This window comes from Camellia sinensis, chromosome 14, assembly GCF_055761805.1.
Source record: "Camellia sinensis isolate YWXY chromosome 14, ASM5576180v1, whole genome shotgun sequence".
Taxonomy (NCBI): domain Eukaryota; kingdom Viridiplantae; phylum Streptophyta; class Magnoliopsida; order Ericales; family Theaceae; genus Camellia; species Camellia sinensis.
This window is the reverse complement of record NC_138974.1, coordinates 15826322-15846979: the sequence shown is the minus strand read 5'-3', so window position 1 is coordinate 15846979 and position 20658 is coordinate 15826322. Positions and strand designations below refer to the sequence as shown.

The 20658-nt window shown below is 32.5% G+C and overlaps 1 protein-coding gene across 1 annotated transcript; it reads right to left on the bottom strand.

Annotated features, from left to right (window-relative positions):
- Positions 1-12187: 12187 nt before the first annotated feature.
- Positions 12188-20012, bottom strand: LOC114280577 (uncharacterized). The gene is made up of 3 exons (XM_028222962.2): positions 19642-20012; positions 14001-14328; positions 12188-12647 (listed from the first exon to the last, which is right to left on the bottom strand). Exons 1-3 carry the CDS (start codon positions 19787-19789, stop codon positions 12434-12436), a joined length of 690 nt encoding a protein of 229 aa, XP_028078763.1. The 5' UTR covers positions 19790-20012; the 3' UTR covers positions 12188-12433.
- Between the last annotated feature and the right edge of the window lie 646 nt (positions 20013-20658).

Below are 20658 nucleotides of genomic sequence, written 5' to 3'. Positions count from 1 at the left end.
AATGAAGTGCCTCGAAATGCGTGCACACGGGCACGCAAACCGAGGCAATGGCATACGCAATGCAATGGCATGAAAAATGGAAAGCAATCATTCTAATGGAATTTCAGCACTAAAATATGGGGGAAAACAGTCCCGAAATGAGGCGAAATGATACCAAATGCATGGAATAGTCCCGAAATGCGAATTTAGGCACCCGAAATGGCCTATAGCTATGCAATGCGTGCACAATATGGACATGAAGTGCAAATACAGAAGCTAGGCAGTCCCTAAATAGGCATTTTTTCAGTTATGAACATGGTCAAACAGCAAGCATAGGTAGAGCAACAATGGCATGCAAAAATGAGGGTCAATAGAGGGGTATGAAGCAAGTGGTATATGCAAAAGCCAAACCGAAAAATGTCCTTCTACAACATTGAAGAGGGACCAAAAATATACACATTTACAGTTCATGGCAGCCCCGAAATCAGTATACAAACATGCTAGAAATGCAATGCAAAATGAGGCTCAAAAGTGGCTATAACATGAGGTATACAAAGCATTCACCAAACAAGAAAAGACCCTCAATAAAACATGTTAAGAAGGTCAAAATAAGGCCACTTTCAGTTCTGATCATGGTCCAAAAATAGAAAAATGATAGGCTAGTGAAGCATGCAAGAATATTGTCGTACAAAGAGCTATTGAAACAAGTGTGAGATAGGGTTCTCAAAGAGGGTTGAGCCCTTCAACAAACATGTAGAATAGCTCAAAAAAGACCTAGTTTCAGTTAAGGTCGGAGCCTAAAACCGTAAGCAAATATGGCTAAGAAATGATACAAGAAAAAGCTCAAAAGAGAGGAAATGCTACTCACCCTTGAAGACCAAACTTTGATGGCTTCTTGGCTTGAGTTTGTGGCTCCTTAGGCTTTGAAGAACAGCCTCCAGCTGCTGGAAATGGAAGTGGTGGTGTTGTGCTATGGCTTGGTGTGTAAATGGCCAAGGATAATGGACTTTGGAGCTTGGAAGAGAGGGTTGAATGTATAGATATAGGGTTGTATGTATAATGCTCCAGCTGGTTTTCTTCTTCTCAAAATCCAACCTAAACAAAGGAGGAGGAGAGGTGCTTATATAAGCAATGCTAAGCTTCTAAGACAAGCTTCAAAGGGGCCAAGGGGTTCAAGGGGGGTGCAAGGCTTCTAGAGGAAGCTAAAACAGCTGGCCAAGCTTCTCCAAGAAGCTTGGCCAAAAGGTTCAAGCTTCTAGAAGGTTAGGGGGTTCAAAAGCTCACAAGGTGCAAAACAAACACACATGCATGTGGGGGATCAATTCTGTGCATTCCAGCTGGCACAGCTGGAATCCACTCAATCTGCAGAATGCTCCGGAAGGTCGTCGGCTAGCAAAAATTGCCGGTCAGCACAATAAAGTGCCGGTCGGCACAATAAATGGCCGGTCGGCACAATAAATTGCCGGCCGGCACAAACAGAGTGCCGATGGGTGGCCGGTGAGGTCAAAAAAGTGCCCGTGGATGTCCAGATTGAAGCCCCGGAAGTTAGCTTTCCAATGGCGCAAACCTTGCATTAAAATTCCTCCTGTACAAAAAGTTATGCCCTTTTCCGTGAAGCCGCGCAGATTCGATCCAACCGGGATGATGCCCGACTTCAACTGATCATATCTCCCCCACCCGGACTTGGCTCTAGGAGATTCTTGAGTGCAAAATGAAGCCCCGGAAGTAAGCTTTCCGATGGTGGTGGCCCCATAGCTAAACTCCAAGTGTACAGATAGATAAGCCTGATTCAGCGGGGGCTGCTCGACTCGCTTCTACCCGGATTCATGCCGAACTTCTCCCAAACTAGTTTTCTCCTCTCCTTTCCTCTTTTCTTCAACTCCAAAACCCTAAACAAAGTGTTTTGAAAGATTTGCCTCTCTTCTAGCCGAAGAAACTGATTCTTTGCCCTGCACATCTCTCAACACCGAGCAGACCATCAGTAGTGCCCAAGTCTTAAGGGCGGTCAAAAATGGGGTGTCTACAGTATGTTGATGTTATGTTGTCGATTTATAACTAGAAAAATGCCCGAGTTGGAGGTATGATATTCATTTAGTTGATAGATGTTCGAGCATGTTAATTTTGCAACTACGACGGCAAATGCGCTGCAATATTTTCCCGTGTTTGTTAATTTTGTTTTAATGTGGAATTACATTGTGTGAAAATTAAAGTGTGTCTACGGTGGTATGGTGTTCCCTTATTGCATTATTTGGAAAATGTGTTTGGGAGTACACCCCTGCTATTTTTCCAAGTTAAATTTGCACCACTTGGAGGAAAATGAATGACATTTCCTAAAGTAAGCCTAATTAGATTGTAATTATTTATGTGGAATGATGTACACCGAAATCGTTATCATGCATTGATTTATGATCATTTGACAAATGTGAGTTCAAGTTTGTGTAGATCTAGTGTAGGTTGTCGTTTTCAATCAGACTTATTATGTGTAATTGCATATCATCATCGCAATGGTTATGTAACCAACGAACGTGTTTGATGCAGGAACAATTCAAAAAAATAGTTACCATGTTACAGAAAAAACAACATTAACAACTGCAAAACAACCCACCATTGACCACTCTACACAACGCACATAAACAAATGGAAATGTAAAACATTACCCTCAACATCATTACCACATATCAACAAAAAGAAAAAATCACAACAAATCCCACAAAAGGATAAATATGTAAACTCTACACATGTTAAATCAAAGAAAAATATTCATTGCCAATTAAATAGGATCAAATAGTTCATAAGAAAAAAACACAAGACTAAATGGATCAATATTTCTCAAATTGGGTTTTACTGATATTTTTTCATTTTTATTTTTTTTTTAGGTCAGTTATGAAAAAAATTTGAAAAAATCATAGTTTTGACAAATCATATTACTCTAAAAATCTACTTTCCAATAGCCCCTTTTGGGGCTACCCAAAATTCCTCTCTTGCATTATCCATTAAAAATAAATAAATAAATAAAGGCTAAATCACACTCACCACTCTTCGGAATTTGAGAAAAATACTGTTTACTATGTCTGGTTTTATTTTTTTAAAAATAATTTTCAGAAAATTATACTTTCTTATTTTCTATATTTTTTTGTTTTTACTGAATTTTTTTAATATTTTATGCAAATTTTTTACTTTTTAGACACACCTAACATAAATACACCTAAAAAGGAAAAAAATTATAAAAAAATCTTTTAAAAATTCACTAAATACCATAAATACAAAAAAATACAAGAATTCAGTACATTTTTTGTAATTTTATGTATTTCTTAATTTTTAAAAATATTTTTTCACATATTTTTTTACTTTTTAGATACATCTAAGTTAGGTACATCTAAAAAGGTCAAAAAAATGTTTAAAATTTTAAAAATATTCACTAAAAACAAAAAAACACGAAAATCAAAAAACTCAATTTTCAAAAAACTTAATCCAGAAAACTCAAACCAAACACAATTTCGTAAGTTTAGCTTAATAACACTTTCTTTTTAATAAGTTTAAAACAATTAAAATTAATGTAGAAAATGAATAGACACTAAAATAAATTAAGGTAAATATATATTTTAGTATAAAAAAAAAACCAAACAAACAAATGACAATATTATATTTTCATCCATACAAGTAAGTCTGTAAACGAACCGACCTATTAACAGCTCGAATTCGACTTATTTAAAGCTTGTTTGAGTTTGGTTCATTTACTAAATGAATGAAGTTGAGCTAAAATGTTAGGCTCTTTATTAATCAAGCGGAACTTGAATAACCCCGAACACGGCTTGAAATGTAAAGAAAATAATTTAATATTTTAATGATATATCAAATAAATTTGTATTAGTTTTTTTTTATTTTTTATTTATGTTTGGTATTTGTGTAAATGTACATATTTAATCAATGAAATTTATTATTAAAATAAGCATTCACATATCATGATTTTTTATTTTTTATCTTAATGAGTAAATTAATTTACCTTTAATTTTTTTTTTCAAGCTCGACCTTGAACTGAAACTCAACTCATTTATGTAATCGAATTGATTCAAACCGAGCTCGAGTTTCTCAATTATTTAATGAATTGAGTTTGAGCTCGATTATTTAAACTCGATTAATTTTTAGTAAACAATCTTGAACAGTCAAAATCTCGTCTCGTTTGCAACCCCATATACAATTATCGAATTATTGATAAAAAAAGTCAGAGTGTTATGTGAATTAAATCTCAAGGGACCCCAAAATAATTATATTAAAAGTGTAAGGTTAAATATATTTTTTCCAAACTCCAAGAAAGGTGAATACTCCCTCCGTCCCATAATATTAGTCCCTTATTCCATTTTTCATTGTCCCAAAATATTAGTCCCTCTTCAAAAATCAAGTACAAAAATAATATAAATTTCCCATTTTGCCCTTCTTTTAAATTCATAAATAATATAAAAAGTACAATTATGACATTGATATTCTCAAAAAAGTGTACTATCAAAGGGTAATTTTGGAAAACTAACTTTTTAAAAGTACAATAATTGTACTACTAAAAAAAGTTGGATTTCCCAAAAGGGACCATTATTTTGGGACGGAGGGAGTATAATTTATCCAAATTTAAATATATAAAAGAAAAAAAATTTACTAGGCAGCCAACCACAACAATTTTTTTTCAACCTAACCAGATGAGCGTCTGTTCACTAAGGAACCGTGGTTTTCCCAGAGTCAACTTCAGTACCAATTCAGGTTATGTTTGGGAAGAGTGATTTTTAATTAAAAAATTAAGAAGTTATTATAAATTTTTATATTATTTTCTTTATTTGTTATATATATATATATATATATATTTTGTAAAAAATTAAAAAATCAATTAAAATAATTAATTTTTAAAAAGTCCTTAGGCTTCGTTTGGGAAGTAGGTTGAATTTTTGACTTTTTGGCTATTTTAACTTGGGGTTAAAAAGTTTTGTTTAGGAAGATTTTTTTTTTAACTTTTTTGTGAGATAAAGAATATAATAATTATAAGTTAGATGTAATATTTTATCTTCTTATGTTAAAATAGTCTCTTTTGTTTTATATAACTATTTTAGTCCAAATCTTACTTCTTAAACAGAGACTCAGTCAATTCAGAGTGGATCAGTTAAACATTTTATTAAGGAGTTTAGTCTTGATGTGATAGATCAAAAATATATATATACATATATGAGTCCGGATCCTCTCCAGCCATCCCTCCGGTCAATGATCAAGATTTAGCCACGTCACCCCACTCAAAATTTGTGGCTAAGATTAGCTAAAATAAATAAAAAAAACCATTAACTCCTCACCACTCACACACTCAGGCTTGGTTTGGGAAGTGGGTTGGCTTTTTGGCTTTTTGGCTTTTTTGGCTATTTTAGCCTGGGCTTAAAAGCTTGGTTTGGGAAGGGCTTTTTGGCTTTTTGGCTTTTTTGAGTTTTTTTGTGAGAGAAGAATGTAATGATTATGGGTTGGATGTGATGTTTTGTTTGTTATGGCTAAAATAGCCTATTTTGTTTTTTGTGGCTAAAATAGCCAAAAAAGCCTCCAACCTCACTTGCCAAACAGAGGCTCAATCACTCACGTTTTCTCTCTCTCTGACGTCCCACAACGCTCGCTCTCTCTCTCTCTCATCCCATCTCTCTCTCTCTCTCATTTCAAATAAAAAATTAAAAAATTATTTTAATCCTTTTTATTTTATTTTCATAAGATATATATAAAATTTTAATTTTATAAATTTAATATCATTAAAAATATACCATTAAAATAAGACTAATATTAAATATATTTAATAAAAATCTAAAATAAATAAAAAAAGGTGTATTTGGTTTGCATGGATACACCGATTCAATTTGTGTTTTATATGATTTGTACCTATGCATAGATTGAATTTCTGTATATTTTATTTCTTTTAAAAAAAATTATTAACTTGTTTGGTTAATAAAATTAAATTAAAATTCATTATTTTCATATGATTATCTTGTGAAAATATTTTTAATTTAATTTTATTAACCAAACAAGTTTATAATCATATGAAAATATCAAAAACAATCTTCATTCTAAAAAAAATCATATGAAAATAATGATTTTTAATTTTATTTTATTAACCAAACAAGTTTATAATTTTTTAAAAGAAATAAAATATACAAAAATTCAATCTGTGTATAAATACAAATCAAATAAAATACAAATTTAATTGGTGTATTGGTGCAAATCATATATACTTTTTATTTATTTTAAATTTTTATTAAATATATTTAATATTAGTCTTATTTTAAAAGTATATTTTTAATGATATTAAATTTATAAAGTTAAAATTTTATATTAAAAATTATATATATATTATGAAAATAAAATAAAAGGATTAAAATAGTTTTTTAATTTTTTATTAGAAATGTGAGTGGGAGAGAGAGAAAGTGTGGGATGTCAGAGAGAGAGAGAGAGAGAGAGAATGGTAGGATGTAAATGAATTTTTTTTGTTTTAAACTAACCTTAATTATAGATTTTGAGTGAAGTGACGTAACTAAATCTTGACCGTTGAATTAAAAAATGGGTGAAGAGAAAATTTGGAGAGGATCTGGATTCTACACATAAGTAAGTAAATCTTTTGCCCCCTTTGTTTTGGGAGATAGAATAGAGGAGATTGATAGTGAGAGGATTAATAGTGAGGGGATTGTTAGTGAGTGGATTGATAATGAGGGGATTAATAGTGAGGGGATTAATAATGAGGAATTGTTAAATTATTTTTATATAAAATAATAAAAAATATAAAAATATATAAAAAATTAAACATTATATTTAAAAAAAATTCCCAATATATAAAAAATAAAAAAATTTCTAATCCACTCACTATTTTCTAATGCCATCTCTACCTCTTCCTTACCAATCCCCTCTCCAAGGGTATTAGTAATACCAAGGGACTAATAGTCCCAAGGCCTTCTCCCAAAACAAACAAGGCTATTACTAATACCTTGGTATTAGCAATCCCAATACCCTCTCTTTCACCCTTAGTATTACTAAGGCCCCGTTTGTTTTGGGCTATAGGGAGGGTATTGGGACTAGTAATACTAAAGTATTACTAAAGCCTCTGTTTATTTGCAGGGAAAGCCTTGGGACTATTAGTCCCTTGGTATTGCTAATACCCTTGGAAGGGGGATTGGTAAGGAGGAAGTAGAGATGATATTAGAAAATAGTGAGGGGATTAGAAATTTTTTTATTTTTTATATATTGAAATTTTTTTTTAAATATAATGTTTAATTTTTTATATTTTTTTATTTGTTTTATTATTTTATATAAAAATAATTTAACAATTCCTCATTGTTAATCCCCTCACTATCAATCCCCTCACTATCAGTCCCCTCACTAACAATCCCCTCACTATTAATCCCCTCATTATCAATTCCTTCCATTCTATCTCCCAAAACAAATGGGGCCTAATACCCTTGTAGAGGGGATTGGTAAGGAGGAGGTAGAGATGGTATTAGAAAAATAGTGAGGGGATTAAAAAAAAATTATTTTTTTTATTTTTTATATATGGGAAATTTTTTTTTAAATATAATTTTTAATTTTTTATATTTTTTTATTTGTTTTATTATTTTATATAAAAATAATTTAACAATTCCTCACTATTAATCCCCTCACTATCAATCCCCTCATTAATAATCCCCTCACTATTAATCCCCTCACTATCAATCCCTTCTATTCTATCTTCCAAAACAAACGGGGCCTAAGGAACTAATAGTCTCAAGATTATTTCTGCAGACAAACAAAGACATTAATAATACCTTGATATTACGAATTCTAAAACCCTCCCTATAGCCTAAAACAAACGGCGCCTTTCAGCAGTCATTTAGGGCTTAGGCATCATCCTTCCCTAAGTTGTCAGAGATTGAAGCATAAAGAGAGGCTGTTGACAGAACAGACGAATAGCATTATTCCTCAGACCAAAAGAGAGTCTACTCATTTTGAAGAGATAAATTAGAAGACTCTAGATAAGTCTGACAAAAAGGAACCATACGCGAAGGAATTGCAGGAACTCTCTCAAGATAAAACTTAGGCTCCGTTTAAAAATCTTTATTTTTAATTAAAAAATTAAAAAATTATTAAAAAAATTAAAAAATTAAAAATTCATATTAAAAAATTAAATTTTTTTTTTCTACTTTTTACATATTTTTTCATAAAAAATTAAAAAATCATTTCAAACATATTAATTTTTTTAGTTCATATTTTAGCCAAATAGTTAAAAAGTTACTAAATTAACATGTTTCCAAACGAGACCTTAAGGCATATCTTGAGTTAACAGTAATGATAGAGATCACTAAAAGTGATATTCTAAAGTATCACTAATGATTTGACATTTTTTTTAAAAAAAAAAAAAAGATACAATAACACTGTGACAGTGAGTGAAGCTTACTACCACATCATTAGTAGTAACACTAATTAGTGCTCTCACTTATTTTTCTTGAATTAAATTAGTGAGGCCTAAATAAGTTCAAAAAAAAAAGATACTTTACATGAACGAATTGTAGGAATTCTCTCAAAATAAATTTCGAGGCATAATTTGACTCCAGTAACCTACTCCACCAGGGTCCAAACAAACAGAAATTGAGAGTAGAGATAGGTTAGAGTTGCATTATGCTCGTGAAGGTGCACTTTGCACTTAGCACAGATGCAACGCGCCATGAGGGTGCTATGCAGCTAGCTCCATGTGGCAGTGATGTGGAGTCCGTTGGTGATGAGTCAACCACTGATAGAACGGCTGTGTGTCTGATCTGAAGCGGTTTGATCATAGCTGTTGATTAGAGATGTGCCCGATTGTACTAATGAGAAGGCACTCGATTGGATGTAGCTATTCGATGTGAGAATGATCTACACCATAGATTGTCGATCCAACGGTCAGATCTGATCAGATGCAATCAAGGGACATGACCATTCGATCAAATCTGTCAAGTCTTATAAATAGGCTACGAAATCAGTTATTTCATTCCATCCAAAAAATTCAAAAGCATTCCTGCAATTCTCTCTCTTCCTCTTGATTTTGAGTTTTCAATCAAAAATTTCTTAAATAAATTTTTGTTTTTCTTACTAGTAATCAAATTCTGCAGATTTGATTATCAGTGTTTTGATTTTCTTGATTATATTCATCTAACAATCTGATCCGATCTAATTATTATTATTATTATTATTATTATTGTTTATTCTAAACCAAGAGACGAAATTAATTAAAAAATAAATAACACTTAAGGTTGGTTTGAGATGTCTTAAAAAAGTGCACTTTTTGACTTATTGGTGGGTTTGGATTGGGTTTGGGTTGGGTTTGATGTGATGTGTTAGAGAGGTGATGTGATTTAAATAAGATGATGTGACTTAAATAAGATAGTGACTTTTTGACTTTTTGACTTATTTAATACATGTCAAACTAGCCCTTAATGGATCGGATCGGATAAGATATTTAATTAGATCGGATTTATTTGAAACAACTCGTTAATAGTCAGACTAATTGGGTTCGGAATTAGTCAAATTATCGGATCATTTTTTTTTTTAATGGAATCGGATTAGTCAGGTTCGGGGCAAATCCAATCCGTTGATAGCCGTACACCCAACCATATGCTCTGATGTTTGTTGTAGGAATTAAAAGTATTTTTTGGGGCAAATTACATATATATACCTCCCTCGAGATTTGACTAAATTACAGATATTCCCTTAAGTTTGAGAAATTACGAATTCCTTCATGAATGTTATATTTGCATAAGAAATTAGGGGGTAATTTGTTATGAAATATAAACTTCAGGGGGTAAATTGTTATGAAAATACAAACCTCAAGGAACGAGATGTAATTTCCGAAACCTCAAAAAGATATCTGTAATTTAACTAAATCTCAAGAGAGGTATATGTAATTTGCCCTATTTTTTTTTGTGAAGATAGTAACACAGTTACGTACCACATAGTTGTCGGATGCCCTATCACATCTCACATTCAAAAAGAATTGTGTCTCCCACTTTCTTTTTCATTTGAGCCAAAAAATAGAGTGAGAGCTGACAATGTGGGTGGGGCCCACCTACTATTATGAAAAAATTATTATTCAACGTAAATGTAGAAAAAAAAAATTACACACTAACGGTAAATTTTATGAATATTAATCACCATGTTTGTTTTTAATTTTTTAAAAAAATTTATTTATTTATTTTTTTTTTGTATTTTTTTATTTATACTAAATTTTTTTTAATATTTTAAGCAATTTTTTTAATTTTTATACACAACTAACATAAATACACTTAAAAAGTATAATTTTTGTGAAAAAATATTTTAAAAATTCACTAAAAACGAAAAATATAAAAAAAAAATTACGGAAATTCAGTGTATATTTCATACTTTTGTGTATTTATTATTTTTTCAAATATTTTTTTCACAAATATTTTACTTTTTAGATACATCTAAGTAAGGTTCATCTAAAAAAGTAAAAAAAAATGTTTAAAATTATAAAAATATTCACTAAGAACAAAAAACTCAGTTTTCAGAAAGCTAAAATCAAATACAAATTTAATTTTTGTTATTATCATTAGGGAGACTTATTTATAAGTCATTTTTCAGACACTTATGGTAGGCTAAGTCCTGTGTAATTTCTTATAGAGTCTCAAGTCCTATTTAGATAAGAATGTATTCCACAAGATCCTACATAAACATAACGTGACACTTACATAAACGTAACGTAACGTGACACGTACATAAACGTAACGTGACACCTACATAAACGTAACATGTCACGTTACGTTTCGCAAACTTAATGAGTTTTTATTTTTTTAAATTGAATGTGAAAATGTTGCTGGTTTTTGTTGGTGTCACGTTACGTTTCATATAAACATGATTTATGATAACATTCAAGTTCCTATATAGGAAATTGAATGTTGTCATAAATCATAAGTGTCACGTTACGTTTATGTAGGTGTCACGTTACATTACGTTTATATAGATCATAGGTGTCACGTCATGTTTATGTAGGTGTCACGTTACGTTACGTTTATGTAGATATGAACTATGGTAACATTCAATTTCCTATATATGGTTTTATTATTATTAATGATATTAACAACTAATATTGAGGGTAAATGTGTAAACAAACTTCCCACAAGACTTGTGGGAACATAAATTTTTTAGTAGGACTATATGTAACATAAGTCTCCCTAATAGGACTTATAAATAATTTTCCCTTATTATTATGTATTTGTAAATATTTTTCAAAACACCAATTTTTCTTATTTTTATTGTGAATAAATCGTAAAAAATGCAGTGAAATATTATTTTATAATATCTCAAACTTAATCAAGAAATTAACATGCATTAGGTTTATGACTAACAATGTTTAACAAAATTACAAATAATTATATACATATAAACATCCTCAAGTCAAAATGCTTGCAGTTGGTTGAATACTAATTTAAGGAGGTATCTTCCAACAAAATTTAGCCAATAACACTAGGTTCTAATCATGCTTAATTTACAGTATACTCAAAGAAAAGTGATTGAGACCCCCTCCAATCACCACCCCCCACACACACATGGCAGGTGGTGATTGGAGGAGAAGGAAAAAAAAAAAATTGACCAATCAGAGAGAGAGTGGGTCAAAGGAAGTGCCTCATTGAGGGAGTCCAACTCATTTTCCATACTCAAACTAGATACCATAATAATCATTGCCTAAGTAAGAAATTAGAGATTAATATCACATAATTGAGAAAAGCAATACCTATCATATATATATATATATATATATATAGAGAGAGAGAGAGAGAGAGAGAGAGAGTCACTCAATGGAAGTTTAATCATTGATTCTTGAACTCTGGTAAGGATACTTACTCCCTCTAATTGCTTGGTAGAAAGAATCCTCATCTCTCTCATACGTTAAGCATGAAATAAGCAAAAGAGCAAACACACCATGTGAGCCCTATAGGAGAGAGACCTAGGAAGCATGTAGAAATCATAAGCAATTGACTATATGGGTACACTTAGCATTGTATAATTTCTAGGATAAGGTTCAAGTGCATGCCCCACCAGGTTTTAGTTTCACCACATAATCACAAATATCAAAAAAATATAATCACTAAAATTTATCTACATAAATAAAGCAATACATGAATAAATCATTAAAAGAAATAAAAAACAGAAGAAGACTATGAACATTCAAGGAGAGGCAATAGAAACAAACACAAATGCCATATACATCATAGCCACACAAGGCATTCATTCCCCTTGCTTCAATAGAAACAAACACAAATGCCATATACATCATAGCCACACAAGGCATTCATTCCCCTTGCTTCATTAATTTGGCAAAATAACAAACAGTACACATCTGCTTTTCTTCGACTCACAACAAACAACAAGAGCATTATGAATAGTAAACATGCCAACAAAACAACCTTTACAGGATTAAGAACATCCCTCATAGAACAATGAGTTTCCTATGCAAATGCTCTCCACTAGAACTCAAATCTCCTCCATCATGATCGTGATCATGGAAAATAAGGGTCAAAATTCCAACTAAACAAAGCACCGAACCTACAAGAAGCTTGTCATAGCGCTCCACCCAGTGAAACTTGAGTTGGCTTGCACCATAGAACGAGAGAGCCACCAGCGAGGTCATTACAGTTATGGTGCTGCAAATCCAATATCATGACCTTGTGTTAAACCAACAAAATACAAGTTTCACACACAAATTGACATTTGTTGCCAAGTAACAATATTTCAGGAAATAGATCAGTCAATATTGGATTGTCTGAACAGTAAGCTGCAGCTAAAATTCAAAAAAAAAAAAAAAAAAAATTCTAAATCAGCAGTATCCACATTGCTAAGACAAGTGCATGCCCAATTAGTTTACGAATCACCAGTAGTTCAAGTAACATATTGTGAGACTTTTCCGACTTCTTATTCCAACGAACTTGATGGAAATCTAAGGATGTGTTTGGATCTAAGATTTGAGGAGGAATTTGTGAAAGAAGAGAAAAATGCAAGGGAAATGTGACAAAAAAATTGCTTTTATTTTTTCACTTTTCCCTTCCTCTTCCCTTAAACCCCTCAAATCCTTGATCCAAACACAATCTGAATATATTTTTGAACTAAACTAGGTTGAGGCTTTCACAGCAGACAGTCACAACCATACCACAAACATAAACAATAGGATAGGAGGGAATTATTTTGTTTGGAGCATTGCATTTCTGATAGACACCCAAAGGAAAAGATTCAATGTTTTGTGGCATAAACATAAAAGTCAACACAAATTGCTTGAAACGTCTGGAAAATGTCATATCAATAAACTATAAGATAAGAAAGAAAAGGAAAAACATTTGTAATAACTAGACTTGGGTTCCAGAAAATAAATTTAAAATAAACATATGCCTAAATTAATCAACCCCAGCAAGGTATAATAGTAAAGGATGCGTGTGTGCCATTCATGTGTTTTTATTCCCATTAATTTTGAAGTCAGTTTAATAAGCTCAACACCTTGATAATATGTTGCAAAGTTTCTAAAATCAAATGAAAAAAAGAAAAAGAATGGTTATCATTTTTCAAAAACACTTTTCAGAAAATTCTACTTTCTTATTTTTCGTGTTTTTTTGTTTTTACTGAATTTTTTTAATATTTTGAGCAATTTTTTTAATTTTTAGACATACCTAACATAAATGTATCTAAAAAGTTAAAAAAAAATTGAAAAAAACCTTTTAAAAATTCACTAAATACTAAAAATATAAAATAAAATAAAAAACGAGAATTCAGTACATTTTTTATATTTTTATGTATTTATTAAATTTTAAAAATATTTTTTCATAAATTTTTTACTTTTTAGATACATCTAAGTAAGGTGCATCTAAAAAAGTAAAAAAAATGTTTAAAATTTTAAAAATATTCACTAAAAACAAAAAAATACGAAAACCAAAAAACTCAATTTTCAAAAAACTTAATTAAAAAAACTCAAACCAAACACAATTACGAGTCAAGATTGTTGGTAGTACCTGAATAGCAGCACTATGATAGCAAGCACCATCATGGAGGATGAGTTCCCAACAGCAAGAAACACTGGAAGAGTGGTGGCACAAGGAGATAATGCAGGAACTAGAACAAGCCCAGCCACAGCCATTTTCTCCATTGGTTGGTTGTGGGAATGGCTGTGACCACCTTTTCCAGTTAGGAACAACAAAATATAACTACCACCAAGAATTACAAGCAACAATGAAGCAAGCTTATGCACAGTTTCCTCGCCAGCAATGGTGTGTGATATGGTGATTGCCGTTATACCAAGAAGCGAAGTGGATAACACATGCAAAACTGCTCCAAATGCAGCTGCATGATGAACAATAAGTTAATAATAAGCCAGAACAATAATGCAGGTAAGGCCTTTCTAAAGAACGGTTCTTTGCCTGTTTGCCATCGAGGATATAACTGAAAATACTTCCAAAATTTACAATTTCCTTCCCCATCTTTAAACCTAAGAGCAATGCTATATATAATTTTTTAATTTTTTTTTTTTGGGGCAAACCTCGGCAGCACAAGGAGAATTTTATTAATAATGAGCAATGCCTATATATAATTCCATTTTTTATTCCATTTTCACACTCTTAGACACAAAGCAATGAGACCCACATTAATAAACGCATATGGTACCCCACTCCCCTGTGCCTAGAGGTGAGAAAATGTGGTAAGAAATAGGATTATATGTAACATTTTCCTAAAACTAAAAACCAATGACTTAGGGTTGACAATACAAATCTACAAAAGCTCAATAATGAGTCCTTTCTTTTCTGTTCTTTTCCTTCTTTTTTTTTTTTTTTGGTCACTCATTAGAATCTACACTAGCCTAGATCCAAGGGCAAAGGGAAAGGGTATCACCCCCCAAAGCCCCACATGGGCTTGAACTCACAACCTCCACCCACCCATGGGGGTTGGAGAGGACACCACTTTGGCACAAGGGCATGGGTTTGATAATGAGTCCAGAATTTATATTTTATTGTTTGGGCCATAAAAGAAAAGAAAAAAAATCCAAATTTTGAATCCATTTTTGAGATTTTTATTCACAAACTGAAACTATCATTAAAAGATTCACGAAGGTTTAAGGAAATACAAAACATTTTTAGATCTAAGCTATTTAAGATTTAGAAACACCCATAAGTCATAATCAAATGCTTAAAGCCCCATCCCTAGACAAATCCTTCAAACTCATCATATCAAATAACATGCACAATATCAAATATTCTAGATGGTTCTCCAATAAGTCCTACCTCTGGTCCCTTGCTAAACCAGAAAGGAAAGGACAAAAACGAAAGAAAAAAGTGCTGAACATTTAAGAATGGCATGGGCAATTAATTAGTTTCAGGTAGATTTATATATATATATATAAATAAAAAATAAACTGAACTGTTATGATCAAGTTGCCTCAAACCTAAACTAGAATAGTTATTTGTTGTAGTCTTGTAGACCATTATCAACTCAAGAATCAATTATCTTAAAATATTTGACACTAAACATATCTTGCAAAATATTACCAAAGTATATTAAAAACTTATAATGAGATTACATTAGGGTTCATCAAACCTCAAAGAGTGGAGCCCAAGTCCAACCCAACCTATTTACAAACACACTTCTTTTAACCTCTTGCCATATGATTTATCACTTTCAGTTGATGCCACAATGATAGATTATGACAAAGCAACTAATAAAGGAAAGAATAAATGAGGTAACAAATATGTGCATCATGCATCCCCCTTTTAGCATCCAACTATGCATGTACATAGAATAGTTGCCAAAATTGTACAAACATAAACTCAAATTACATAGACAGCAGCCAGAAAATTGTCAACAGCCCCACTTCTTTTAATCACATAATCACATGAGGAATTTCCAACACAGCATACAGCGAGCAGTAAAATCGTAGCAGTTGAAAAGACCGTATAAATATTGTCTTTATGCTCATGAGAATCATATCCTTGGCGCTTGACAATACAAAGAACACTGATTTTTGAATGGTATAGGCCACATGCACATAAACCCCTATCATTTGGAAATAACCACCTAACCCCCTTTGTGATTTGTGGAATTAAACACAGAGCCACAATTTCCATCCAAATTAACAGGAAATGCATCACACATTTTTTAAGATAAAATACCCTTATAAATCTTCATTAAACAAAAAGAATGTCATTTTCTTCTTATTCCCCTCTCTCTCTCTCTCTCTACTATTTCTCTCTCCCATTCCCCTCTATTGTATTCTTTCTTCATCTCTACTATTTCTCTCCCCCATTTCCGCACACCACCGCAGCCACCCCCTCTCACCTCCCCCATGGCCAAACTCTCGATACACCACCATACAGTACACCAAGCACAAGTTGGTATCAATTCATGCTTGGAATCCATTCCAATTGCTTGTGCTTTTATTGGTGCCATTGCTACTACTGTAGGTTGGAGTAGGATTTACAAGTGCATAAGAGCTTCCATATAGCCACTCTGGTTACTATATTGCTAGTTGCACCTTCTTTTCTTGAATTACCCACAACACAAATCTCTGGTTTTAAGATCTCCAAGATCTTAAACATAATTGGTTCCTACTTTTGAGTTTGGTTTATCCAAAATAACAGACAACACACTACTCTCCTTTTGATTCTCTCCACCAAAATGCATGGCCAATCTCGGTTAATGTTCACTTACAGTGCAAGTCTTGGATGATAGAACTCCATGGAAGGTGCCAAACTACTGTGAACATTCATTGAACCCACGTCTTGAACTCAACCATTAAATCCACCACTATCTCCTTGTTTTAGTATAGAAGAAAAGGGAATATGGAGATCCATAAAGGCACTAGAATTTCCTAATATGTCGATAACAAAAGGAATAGAGAGGATTGCAACAGAAGTCGAAATGTCCCCAATGTAGAAAACTGGTTGTAGCCAATGACTGTTGAAGAGTAAAACCTAGGGAAAGAGAGACCACCAAGCTGAAATCCATAGCAGGAGAGAGACCACAGAAGAACTTTAATCCAACGATATCCGAAGATCCACGAAAATCCCTTGAATCACCATGGAGCTTCGAAGATGATTTAATCTTCTTGCTTTTCCATCACCCACCACCAAATGGGATGTTGCGCAAAGTTCCTCCAATTATCCAAAATGGCAATGGGGTGGCAATATATATGGATATGTATATGGTATTTAGATCAATTTACAATTACAGTTAACGAGGGGTAACAATGCGTTTAGTCCCACAATACATTAAGTGATTATTTCCAAATGATATGAGGTTATGTGCACAAGGTCTATAATCTCCTTAAGGACCAAAATATATTAAAGAGAAAAATATCTTGATGCATGATCAAGTTTACTGAGGAAAAATTGGCACATATTTGAGCCATTTCTATAGGAAGTGTGGGCTTGGTAGCAGGAAACTCCTACTTGGGTGATGTTTCTTACAAAAAAAAAATGCAATTTTGCATTTTCAAGTAAGAACTTATAAGAAACTTGCTCTTGTCAAGGAAGAAACTCGCTCCCAAGAAACTTGCTCTTGTCAAGGAAGAAACTCGCTCCCAATTGAGATAGAACCTCTCAACATACAAATTTAAAAGGAAGGGGGGGGGGGGGGGGGGGGGGGGGAAGACAACTTATTTTAAGTACTTTCTAGTTACATAAAATATATTTATACTTGACAAATACAATTTGCAGTTGACATCAATCTCCAATAATAATTAATATTTTAACACATTTGTTACAACTAAGCAAAAAATAAAAATAAAATCATTAGAATATATTTATATATTTAGTATAGAAAATATATACTTGCTCCAAATTCTATGTGCCCTGGCTCCACTGCTCTGGCTCTCATCCCCACCCCTATTTCATGCAACTAAGACTGTGGGCAATAGTAAGTGAGGTGGCTGAAGAAAGCCCTTTGAGACGATGGTAAGCACTGAGTTGGCTAGAGATCACCATGCTAGAGAGAGGGTGGAGCTAGTTAAAATTGTGATTGGGCTACATTTGGAAGATTGGAAACTTAAATCTTCAAGCAACTATAAAATGATTTTTTTTCGCACTTCAAAACATTGAACACAATTTTGGAATACCCTCCCCCCAACTGTAGAGCTTTACAAAACATAGAGAATCAACTTGCATAATGCTAATGTGAGGACAAAGCAAGATAGCGAGGCTTGGAGGAGCAAAACCTAAAATATGATTTAGGAACTAGCAAGCGGATAAGCCATTTGTAGCCAAGAAGATGCAGATTCTAAAAATCCTTATAATATATAAAGACATATTTTGACATTTTTTTCTCAAGAAAAAAAAAAAGATAAAAAAATCAAGTTAAGAATTTGTGGATCTGACTAGATATATCTGGATCCTATTAAATCCTCTAATCACCACAAAAAAAAAATCAGGCATAGCTATCATGCTAAACACTCTTGGAAATTGTAATTCTGAATCATATGATTCATGCCCGATTCCATCCCAAAATATATTCACCCATAAAATTCATATCGATCTATGCATAAATTGTAAATAGTAAGATTCTAACAACTACGTTGGAGACATTAACTCAGGTCTTTAACAATCTTAATTATCAGCCTAATAATTTGATAACCTACTAAGAAATAACTAATTCAGCATTTGGTGCTAGATAAGGCAGTTGGGGTCCCCAAATAATTCATATTTAGTTTCATATATGTTCCAAAACACGAAAATGAGACACCAACTCTTCACCATATGTGGAAACTAGTAACTTCCACTTCCACTTCCACTTCAACTTTCGTTCCAACCAAAATCATCAAGCAACAATTTAAAGCAGATGAGCATAAATATGAAAAGTGAAACAATTAGATCTGAAATCATACCCTCCCATTGCTTGAAAAATAGCATTCCAAACTACACTTTTCACCGAAATCCTCTGTTCGGTAACCAAAAATGTGGAACAGAAAAAAAAAAATGAAAATAAATTTCATTGCCTGATGAAGCTAAGAAGCATGAATACAAAAACTGAAACAGTTAGGCATCTCCAATCCGCAAAATCCTTAATCAAATTCAATTTGAAGAAAATTTTGGTGAAAATGATATCCAATCATTTTATCAAACTTGTATCAAATCAAGTATGAATAATACCTTTCACCAAATTTCCTACAACCCTTTTTCACTTTAGTTTGATGGAATTGTTAAAAGATATTGGAGTTTTTATTTTATTTTATTATTATTATTTTTTTAAAACTGAATTGGTTAAATAGGCTAGTTATTTTTTTTCAAAAAAAGATTTGACGAAAATTTTGCTTCTCACAATTAGAGTTTGCTATATCAAATCAAGATTATGGTCTAAATTCTTGAACAAATTTTATGAAAAATACAGGTTAAGGGTTGGAAATGCTCTTAGATCCAACTTCATAACCTCCCGTTGCTTCAGAAATAGCATTGAAAACTACACTTCTCACCCAAATCCTCCAGTTAGAAGCTAATAATGTAGCAAAAAGAGCTATAAAAATAAAATGAATTGGCTTCCTTGACAAAATGTACAACATAAAAACCGCAAATTTAACTTCCTTCATGTCTTCCAAATTCACAGCAAACAATCGCATTTCAATACACATGAATAACAAGATCTAGAGAGAGAGAGAGAGAGGGAGGGACATACTGACGAGAAGGGTTCGAGAGAGAGTCCATTTCTGGGCGCGACCGACAATGGAGAAGGGAAGCCAATGGGTGGGAATGAATGAATGCAACAATGATACAGTGGCGATTCCTCCGATTGTTGACAGATCTTCTGCTGTAAACCCTTCCATTTGCACTTCGATTTGAATAATTCCGAAACCCTAATTCCCCCAAAAAAAAAGCACAAAAAATGTATAATGATTCGTAATGTTGCTCTCTGATATTTGTTGAATTGGTAAATTAATCACATATCGTCGGTTGATTAGATTTAACATGGATCTTCTGAACTATGGGAGGCCCTTTATATGAAACTAATTCATATGGGAGGCCCTTTATGTGAAAACTTTAAACACAAAAAGTTTTACGTTCAATACATATTATTATTATGGGAGCTTTTTTTTTTTTTTTTTTGATAAATTTACTTTTTAAGAGGTTTATTTTATTAAATTCATATTCTTTTTGACTATTTTATTAGGTCCTATTTAAGATAGAGAGCTTTTTTGATAAATCTATTTTCTAAGAGTTTTATTCCATCCAACCCATATTCTTTTTGACTATTCCATTAGGTCCAATTTGAGATAAGAAGACCAAAATACCATTTTCATCTACTTATGTTCCATTTAGTTCACATTATTTTTTTATGTTTCAATAAGTCTTATGGGTGACATAATTACCAAAATACTCTTAATGTGAATGTTCACACCGTCAATCTAAATGTTTATATCGTCAATGTGTAGGAGCCCGGCTCATGTCGATCCTCGTGGGTGCCCGGAAAAATTCGAGTCGGGCCGGGCCGGCCCACAAGCCAAAAAAATAGGCCTGACCCGGCCCGTTAATAATATGAATATTCACATTGACAAGTTAACATTCACATTGATAGGAGTGTAAAATTGGCCTGCAGCCCGTGGGCGGCACGAAACCAGCCCGTCGCCTCGGGCGGGCTCGGGTCGGCCCGCTCACAATATGAATATTCACATTGACATATTAACATTAACATTAA

Excerpts from the sequence above, each read along its gene's own strand:
- LOC114280577 (XM_028222962.2), bottom strand. The coding sequence starts at position 19,789 with ATGGAAGGGTTTACAGCAGAAGATCTGTCAACAATCGGAGGAATCGCC. Across the intron at positions 14,329-19,641 it reads CTCTCGAACCCTTCTCGTCA|CTGCATTTGGAGCAGTTTTG; the intron begins GTATGTCCCTCC and ends TTCATCATGCAG. Across the intron at positions 12,648-14,000 it reads ATCATAGTGCTGCTATTCAG|CACCATAACTGTAATGACCT; the intron begins GTACTACCAACA and ends TTGGATTTGCAG.